The 9,594-nt window shown below is 39.4% G+C and overlaps 1 protein-coding gene across 1 annotated transcript; it reads right to left on the bottom strand.

Annotated features, from left to right (window-relative positions):
• Positions 1-4,407: 4,407 nt before the first annotated feature.
• On the bottom strand, positions 4,408-7,392 carry LOC125311271 (trichohyalin-like). The gene is made up of 5 exons (XM_048269167.1): positions 7,278-7,392; positions 6,709-7,029; positions 5,791-5,858; positions 5,391-5,760; positions 4,408-5,169 (listed from the first exon to the last, which is right to left on the bottom strand). Exons 1-5 carry the CDS (start codon positions 7,390-7,392, stop codon positions 4,565-4,567), a joined length of 1,479 nt encoding a protein of 492 aa, XP_048125124.1. The 3' UTR covers positions 4,408-4,564.
• Between the last annotated feature and the right edge of the window lie 2,202 nt (positions 7,393-9,594).

Here is a 9,594-nt window from a genome sequence, read left to right as displayed (position 1 = left end):
TTTGGTGATTTATTGTAATCTTACATACAATGGAAACAATGAGGAACAATTCAACCTTGAAGAGAAGCAAATGTATTCTGAGAAAAAAGAAAATGTTATAAAGAAATTAATGCTTTTACCAAAAAACACGTTGGCCACAATTATTGGCACCCCAGAAAATCTGATATACAAAATGTAACAGAAGCTTTTTTCCATTTATATTCAACTTCTTTAAGTTAATCAGAGTGTGTGAAATTTCAGAAGTAGTTCATGACTTTGTTTTTCATTAAGGTATAAAAATAAAGGGACACAGAGACTAAATCCCCATGTGGGTACTGTATGTTATTGGTACTGAGTGGTTGCATTTGTTACACCTGTGCCCATGTAAGGCTTTCACAGTTGAACATTTTTATTTTTCTATTCCAAATGACTGAAATATATATGAATTTGTTGAATAAACCCATCTAGCATCTCTAGTGTAACCAACACTTAAGGACAGCATCTACATTATGGAGGAGACCCTGGAAGGAGAGGCTGTGTTGACACACAGGGAATGGTGTTGGGGAGTTTGTGTATATTTGGGTTGGGAGTGTTAAAAGTGTTAATGCCACATTATGAGACTGAGAGGACATGGGGAATGAGTATTTCCCATGTGTGTGTGTGTGTGTCTCAGTGTAGGGTTAACTGTGTTTTCACAGCAAGTCGGAGTGTGAAGTCAGTTTGTGTGTGTGTGCGCCCCCCCCCCCCCTTCTACAGAATGTGTTACAGTTTGTCACCATAGCTGGACTTCTCAGAAACTATGTTTTTCCCTTTTGGTTGTAGAATGGTGTTCTATGTTGTTCTAAGGATCAGGGCTTTGAACCAGAATTTTTTCCCAAATGGTTCGTTCCAAACAGAAACAGTATTTTAACGTTTCCGGTTTAACCCTAAAATTGATGTTCCTGAACCGGTTAGAACAAAAAAATAAAGTTCCCAAACCGATTGATAACGTTGCATGTCAGCTGCGGAACATACAAATAAGTATTGGCTGATCATTAGGACTTTAAAATTACATTGTTAGTCTACATATTTCTCTATCCTGTCATCAAACATTAAAAAAGCACTATAGGCTACATTTTGCAAGCGGCATAACTGTAATTCTGACATGCCTACATTTTTTCTTAGTATTATACATGAATTAAAGGAAATGTCTGCCATGTTGTTTATTGGCAAACAACTGAACACACCCATTATACTTCTTCCATAGCTCAATTGGTGCAAATGACATATAGGGCAGGCTACATAGCTGTCATTGAGAACTTCAATTGACTAAACCTGGTCAGGGCTCAATCAGTGCACTTGTTTCTTTTATGTCGTCAAACAATACAAAACCACAAAGCGTTACAGAAGTATCACTCTAGTTCTTGAATTTCCCCTTGGGGATCAATAAAGTAAGTATTTATCTATCTATCTATCTTACATCCATCCAAAAGCCTATGCAACTCACATCGCTAAATCTGTGTAAATAACTGAAATATGGTAGGCTACATACAGTAGCTGCCATTGTAAACATCAATTGGCCAAACCTGGTCAGGGCCCAATCAGTGCATTTTTGTGTCTTATGTCATCAGACAATACAAAACCACAATGGTGTGTGCATAGCTGTCATTGTGAACATTAAACTTATAAACAAATGCCCAAAACCTTGTCAGGGTCCAGAAGGAAATGACAGAAGATTCTGCTTGTACAGGTGGCGGCAAGCTTCTCTATTACATTTCTCTCGATGAGTGAACGACTAGAAGTCAACCTCACCAAGCACAGAAATCTTGTCAAAGAACGAAAAAAATAACGGTATTAACCGGTTACCATTATTTTAGATAAACGATTCTGTTCCGGAACATAAACAAATGTAAAGTTTCTGGTTTTGTTTCTTTTCCTAGCAAAACATCAAAAGTTTCTGGTTTTCGTTTTCGTTCCGTGAACCGGTTCAAAGCCTTGCTAAGGATGTTCATGTGAAGGAACACATATACTCCAGTTTCTTAAACACCATTATGACCAGTGCAGTTTTTGAATGTAAAAGTAAAAACAGAAATCATTTTTTATTTTTTATTGATTATGTATATATTTTTGGAATTTTTGTATGTATTTGATGTGCATTTGAGTGTGTGTGCTTGTGTCTGTGTTTGAATGTTTTTGTATTTGTAGGTGTTTTGTGGTTTTGTTTTGTGCAGCAATGTTATTATTAGTATTGTGCAGTATTGTTTCTTTTCCTAGCAAAACATCAAAAGTTTCTGGTTTTGTTTCTTTTCCTAGCAAAACATCAAAAGTTTCTGGTTTTGTTTCTTTTCCTAGCAAAACATCAAAAGTTTCTGGTTTTGTTTCTTTTCCTAGCAAAACATCAAAAGTTTCTGGTTTTGTTTCTTTTCCTAGCAAAACATCAAAAGTTTCTGGTTTTGTTTCTTTTCCTAGCAAAACATCAAAAGTTTCTGGTTTTGTTTCTTTTCCTAGCAAAACATCAAAAGTTTCTGGTTTTGTTTCTTTTCCTAGCAAAACATCAAAAGTTTCTGGTTTTGTTTCTTTTCCTAGCAAAACATCAAAAGTTTCTGGTTTTGTTTCTTTTCCTAGCAAAACATCAAAAGTTTCTGGTTTTGTTTCTTTTCCTAGCAAAACATCAAAAGTTTCTGGTTTTGTTTCTTTTCCTAGCAAAACATCAAAAGTTTCTGGTTTTGTTTCTTTTCCTAGCAAAACATCAAAAGTTTCTGGTTTTGTTTCTTTTCCTAGCAAAACATCAAAAGTTTCTGGTTTTGTTTCTTTTCCTAGCAAAACATCAAAAGTTTCTGGTTTTGTTTCTTTTCCTAGCAAAACATCAAAAGTTTCTGGTTTTGTTTCTTTTCCTAGCAAAACATCAAAAGTTTCTGGTTTTGTTTCTTTTCCTAGCAAAACATCAAAAGTTTCTGGTTTTGTTTCTTTTCCTAGCAAAACATCAAAAGTTTCTGGTTTTGTTTCTTTTCCTAGCAAAACATCAAAAGTTTCTGGTTTTGTTTCTTTTCCTAGCAAAACATCAAAAGTTTCTGGTTTTGTTTCTTTTCCTAGCAAAACATCAAAAGTTTCTGGTTTTGTTTCTTTTCCTAGCAAAACATCAAAAGTTTCTGGTTTTGTTTCTTTTCCTAGCAAAACATCAAAAGTTTCTGGTTTTGTTTCTTTTCCTAGCAAAACATCAAAAGTTTCTGGTTTTGTTTCTTTTCCTAGCAAAACATCAAAAGTTTCTGGTTTTGTTTCTTTTCCTAGCAAAACATCAAAAGTTTCTGGTTTTGTTTCTTTTCCTAGCAAAACATCAAAAGTTTCTGGTTTTGTTTCTTTTCCTAGCAAAACATCAAAAGTTTCTGGTTTTGTTTCTTTTCCTAGCAAAACATCAAAAGTTTCTGGTTTTGTTTCTTTTCCTAGCAAAACATCAAAAGTTTCTGGTTTTGTTTCTTTTCCTAGCAAAACATCAAAAGTTTCTGGTTTTGTTTCTTTTCCTAGCAAAACATCAAAAGTTTCTGGTTTTGTTTCTTTTCCTAGCAAAACATCAAAAGTTTCTGGTTTTGTTTCTTTTCCTAGCAAAACATCAAAAGTTTCTGGTTTTGTTTCTTTTCCTAGCAAAACATCAAAAGTTTCTGGTTTTGTTTCTTTTCCTAGCAAAACATCAAAAGTTTCTGGTTTTGTTTCTTTTCCTAGCAAAACATCAAAAGTTTCTGGTTTTGTTTCTTTTCCTAGCAAAACATCAAAAGTTTCTGGTTTTGTTTCTTTTCCTAGCAAAACATCAAAAGTTTCTGGTTTTGTTTCTTTTCCTAGCAAAACATCAAAAGTTTCTGGTTTTGTTTCTTTTCCTAGCAAAACATCAAAAGTTTCTGGTTTTGTTTCTTTTCCTAGCAAAACATCAAAAGTTTCTGGTTTTGTTTCTTTTCCTAGCAAAACATCAAAAGTTTCTGGTTTTAAAGTTTCTGGTTTTGTTTCTTTCTTTCCTAGCAAAACATCAAAAAGTTTCTGGTTTTCGTTGCCTGCGGAACCGTTCAAAGCCTGCTATGATGTCTTATGTGAAGGAACACATATACTCCAGCTCTTAAACACCAAAAGTTTCTGGTTTTGTTTCTTTTCTGCAAAACATCAAAAGTTTCTGGTTTTTCGTTTTTCGTTCCGTGAACCGGTTCAAAGCCTTGCAACAGAAATCATTTTTTATTTTTATTGATTATGTATATATTTTTGGAATTTTTGTATGTATTTGATGTGCATTTGAGTGTGTGTGCTTGTGTCTGTGTTTGAATGTTTTTGTATTTGTAGGTGTTTTGTAGAGGTTTTGTTTGTGCAGCAATGTTATTGTGTGTGTGCAGTGTGTGTGAATGATTGTTGGTTCTGTGATGTGTAAAGGGGTTTCCTTGGTATCTAGGATGACCATCATGTTGTCTCTGTCCAGACGGCCATCTCTCCATCTCCGGTCTCTCCATGCTGCTCTTCTCCCGATGTCTCTCTCTTCTTCTGTCTGCAGACTCATATTATTCTGCCCCATGGCAATGTAAGCTCCTGTTTCTTCATCTGCTCTACTCCAACCCTCTGATGGCCTTTGTTTCTACTTCATTCTCCTCCTGTTCCTCTCCTGCCTCTCTCCTCTCCATGTGCTCTCATGTCTTTGGTGACGAGGGCCCTGCCTCTCACCCCTTCTCTCTCCTCTCTCCTCCTGCTGTGTTCGTCCTCCTTCTCTGTTCTTGTGTTCTGCCCAAACTGGCCCTCTCCTCAGCACAACCAAGCCTCCTTTATTCCAGTGAATTCCCCCGTGGCTCCCATGCGGTCGCTTCTTCTCATCTCTTCTAGCCGTCTCCTCTGTGTGACGTTCACATGCGTCTGCCTCGTACCATACCCTCACCGCCATGTTGTGCCTGTGCTGGTTTCTGGGTTGTCTTTGGTTGTCCTCTCTCGTCTGTCTTTCTTCCTGCTGTGGACCTCTCCAGTGTGCCTGCACCCCCTCTCTGTTATTTTGTCTTTCCACTCCCCTGTGTTGGTGCTCAAACTCACGTTGGTGTCCAGCTTTCGTGTCCTGCATCAGTCTGTTTTCCTCAGTCGTCTCATTGTACACTTCCTGTTTCTTTTGTTTGTTTTTTGATTTTCCGCCTCTACACCCCCGCATTCTTTTCTTCAGCTCTTGATCTTTATTTGTGGTGGTGTTGCTCTCTTTGACTAGAGGATTTTGTGGAAAATGCATTAGTTCAGATATCGAGGGTCTCCATATAATGAGAAACAATTATCAATATGCTGTCATTAAGGCTGGTTAACACCTAAATACACCCCATCAAAAACCTAAATCTATTAAGCAGACCTAACAACATTCAGTCATGTGTAAGAATAGCTAGTATTTATGCTACCTGTTTACTTCTGCTGTGTCATATTTTAATACTTACCCAAATGGACTTTCAATGTAGTTGCCATGGTCACAGTGCCATTGTGTACTTCTTCCTCCTCCTTTTCTTCTCTCTCCTCCACACACTGTTTCACCTCCTCTTGCTCCTCCTTCACTCTCATGTCCTGCTTCTCCTTTTCTTCCTCATGTGCCTTTGGACCTCCCCAAGGTCCCTTTGGACCTCTCCAGCATCTCTTTGCATCTCCCCAGCATCCCACTGGAGCTGTCTGGCATCCATTTGAACCTCTCCAGCAGTCTCTCACCCCCTGTCTTTTATCATGCCTTTCTCCTCTTCTGTGTTGGGACTCATGTTGGTGTCCATATCTCATGTCCTGCTTCTGTCTGTTTTCCTCAGTCATCTGACACTTGGACACTTGGAGTTTATTGTGTTTGTTTTTGGATTTGCCGCCTCTACAGCCTCGCATTCTTTTCTTCACCTCTTGCTCTTGATTGATGGTGGTGTTGCTCTCTGTAAGCAGATGATTTTGTGCAGCATTACATTAATACACAGGATTAGATGTTAAAATCCCTTGTGCCAAAATCCAAGGTAAAAAACACATTCAGAAGCCCCTGCTCAAGTTTAACTTTAAAAAGCACACTACCCACAAATCCGCCAACAAATGGTCACAAGCACAATACAAATGGCCCATCCAACAGCAGTAGCCTATATAGTATGCTGCATGTCATTGGGGTTATCAAGTGGGCACCCTCATTCACCGATGTTTCGTTAAGTTAGGCCCACGACACCTCATGAAGGCTTAACAGTGAAACCAGCGTCCTGGAGACACTCCCCTCCATGCTGCCACCATATTACCACATTGAAATATCCAATACCCAAAATACTCTTAACCAGCCCAGGCATGGTCAAGGTTGGCTAGGTTGGTCCGTCCCGTTGATGTGGACTGAACCATAACCATAAAAAACCTTGGCCAACCAACCATCAACCTAGGCACAGCCCATCACAAACACAAAACAAATTAGCCAGTTAGCTTGGCCCGTTAGCTTAGGCCCCATCCCAAACACAAAACAAATTAGCCAGTTAGCTTACGCCCCATGCTGCCACCATATTACCACAACAAACATCCAAATACCCTTACCCAAATACCCTTAACCAACCTAGGCATGGTCTAAGTTGGCTAGGTTGGTCATATATTAGATTGGATATCATAGTTCTTATATAATGAGAAACAGTTATCACCCCAAGAAAGGTGTCAATGAACCAGACAAAACTTGAGAGATTTTGAGTCATGTGAAACTGGATGATCAAGAAATATGTTTGATACCTGTTTAGTTCTACTGAGTCACATGTTCATACTCACCCAGCGAGACCTTCAGTGTCGTCTCCATGGCCACAGCCCCATCATCTGTATCTTCCTTCTCTTTCTCCTCCACCACACACTCCTTCACTTCCTCTTGCTCCTTCTGCACCTTCATGTCCCCCTTCTCTGCTTTCTTTTTCTCCTCTTCCTTCTTTCCTTTGTTGTCCATCAGCTCCTCTCCATCCTCCACTGTATGTCCTGAAGATCTGTATGTATGTTTGTACACTTCCAGTTGATTGTGTTTGTTTTTTGACTTCCCGCCTCTACACCCTCGCATTCTCTTCTTTACCTTTCTGTTTTCATTTAGGGTGGCGTTTCTCTCTGTAAGACAAATTTGTCCGAAAACATTATTTTAGATATGGTCCACATGCAATGAGACACATTTATCACTGTTTTCAAGTTTCAACTTCCAGAGCATACAACAATTAGTTAGTTAGATTAATGTATTCATAAAACATTTGAGGCATTCAGATTCGGATTGCCACTGCATCTTAGTAATTTTCAGTGTGATCCCAGCCATGTTTTAATATGCCCACCTGTTTAATTATACTGTGTCTGTTAATACTCACTCTGGGAAACCTCTGGTCTTATCTCCATGGCTACAGTTCCATCAGTTGCATCCACCTCCTTCTTCTGTTCCTTCTCCACCATACACTCCTTCACCTCCTCCTGCTCCTCCTTCATTTCTTTACCACTTCTTCCTTCTCCTCCTTCAGCTGTTGATTTCCCAGCTGCTCTCTCTCTTCTTCTTTTACTTCAGTCTCTTTCTCTTCCTCCATCTCATTCTCTCCCTCCTCCCTCTCTTCTTTCCATTCTCTTTTTAACTTCTCCTTCCTCTCTATCTTCTCTTTCTTCTCCTCCTGATCCTCATTTTGCATCAGATCTGCAAAATTTTTACAGGGAGGTCAAAATTAATCTTAACTTAGTTTTATAATATTGCATGCCTTCACTCTTGCCATTCAGGGTTGTTTGGTGCAAAGAAATAAGGTGAACACATCTGTGTACAACCCACCAAAACCCTCAGTCAACCAGCCAAACCAAAGAGTTTTGGAGAGTCATGGAAAACTGAAAGGGTAAACCAGTGTTTAATGGCTACCTGTTTATTTCTACTGTGCCGTAATACTCACCCAAAGAGTGTGTAGTCTCATCTTTCTGTGGAGTCCCATCATCTGCATTTTCCTCAACCTCCTCCTCTACCTCCACCACACAGTCCTTCACCTCTTCTTGCACCTCCTGTAACCTCTTCTCCTTTTCCTCCTTCTCCTCTCTATCCTCCAGCTCCTTTCCCTCCTCCTTTTCTTTCTCCTCCTTCTTCTCCTCCGTACCATCTCCTTTCACCGTCTCCTTCTCCACCACCACCACATCTAGCTCCTCCTCTTGATCTTCCTCACTCTGGGTCACATCTGATCATTCAGACAAGGATGGCAACATTGTTATTATACTGTGTTTATTATATCATGTGATATCATAATACACTCAACCAGCCAAAAACCTCAATCATTTAACCAACCTGAGAGTTTGGACAAGTAACTTAAACCTACAAACCTAATGTGAATATTTTTCTATAGCTATCTGTTCAATCTTGCTGTGCTGTGTGTTACTACTCACCATTGGAGACTGTTTTGGTTTTCACCAAAGCCGTGGCCTTGTCTGTATCCTCCTCCTTTTTCTCCTCTTTAATCTCTACCACATATTCTGTCACCTCCTCTTGCCCCTCGTTTTCCTTCATGTTAACTTCTTCCTCCTTCTGCTCATTCAGCTGCTTATAATGCAGCTCTTTTCCTTTTACTTCAGCATCTTTCTTTTTCTCCACCTGGTTCTCTCCCTTCTCCTCCTCCTCCTCCAGCTGTTTATCATTCAGTTCTTTTTCATCTTTTCCTTCAGTGTCTTTCTCTTTCTCCACCTGGTTCTCTCCCTTCTCCTCCTCCTCCCGTTTATCATTCAGTTCTTCTTCTTCATTTCCTTCAGTGTCTTTCTCTTTCTCCATCTTGTTCTCATCCTTCTCCTCGTCCTGCAGTTGTTTATTATTCATTTGTTCTTCTTTTATTTCAGTGTCTTTCTCTTTCTCCATCTTGTTCTCTCCTTTCTCCTCCTCCCAGTTGTTTATCATTCAGTTCTTTTTCTTCTTTTATTTCAGTGTCTTTCTCTTTTTCCACCTGGTTCTCTCCCTTCTCCTCCTCCTCCATCTTGTTCTCCCCGTTCTCCTCCTCCTCCTGTTTTTCTTTCCCATCTTTGTTTATTCTCTCCTCCTTTACTAAAGCCTCTTCTTGCTTCTCCTCGTGATCCTCATTCTGCATCAACTCTGTGTAGATAATGGGAACAAGATGATTATTGGTGAGTGTAATGAATAGCCATTTAACATATTCAGACTTGCAGCTAAAATAGTTCAATTAATCAAACTTGAGAAGTTATGCACAACTGCACACATTCAGCTTGCTTTATGGGTACTATCAGAGCTGTATAAAGATATCTTTATACGGCTCTGGGTACTATACAGGTATGTTTGCACCAGGTAAATAAATGGCCTTAATCTTAACCTTACTACTCACCCAAGGAGACTGTTGCCATCGTTCCAGAGGCCACAGCATCATCTGTGTTTTCCTGCTTTTTCTTGCTCTCCTCAACTGTCACCACACCTTCCTCTGTAACAGTTTTCTCACACTTTCCCTCCTTCAGGATATCATCCTCTTCTTTGATCTTGTTGAAGTCTGTTTCCACCTCTTCCTCCTTCTCTCCATGGGTCTTGGTCTTCAAGTCTAGTTCCTGTTTCCATCCCTCCTCTTGTGCATCTGTGAAGTCTTTTTCATTCACCTTTCCAACTTCATCATCCTTTATGTCCTCCTTGTTGTCTTCCCTCTCCTGATCCTCTCTTCTTTTCTCTTCTGT

The sequence above is a fragment of the Alosa alosa genome, chromosome 18 (genome assembly GCF_017589495.1).
Source record: "Alosa alosa isolate M-15738 ecotype Scorff River chromosome 18, AALO_Geno_1.1, whole genome shotgun sequence".
NCBI classification, from domain to species: domain Eukaryota; kingdom Metazoa; phylum Chordata; class Actinopteri; order Clupeiformes; family Clupeidae; genus Alosa; species Alosa alosa.
The sequence above is the reverse complement of the archived record's forward strand: the minus strand, read 5'-3'. Positions and strand labels throughout refer to the sequence as shown.

Excerpts from the sequence above, each read along its gene's own strand:
- LOC125311271 (XM_048269167.1), bottom strand. The coding sequence starts at position 7,392 with ATGAAGGAGGAGCAGGAGGAGGTGAAGGAGTGTATGGTGGAGAAGGAA. Across the intron at positions 7,030-7,277 it reads AAGACCAGAGGTTTCCCAGA|AGAGAAACGCCACCCTAAAT; the intron begins GTGAGTATTAAC and ends TTTGTCTTACAG. Across the intron at positions 5,170-5,390 it reads TACATTGAAAGTCCATTTGG|TCAAAGAGAGCAACACCACC; the intron begins GTAAGTATTAAA and ends AAAATCCTCTAG.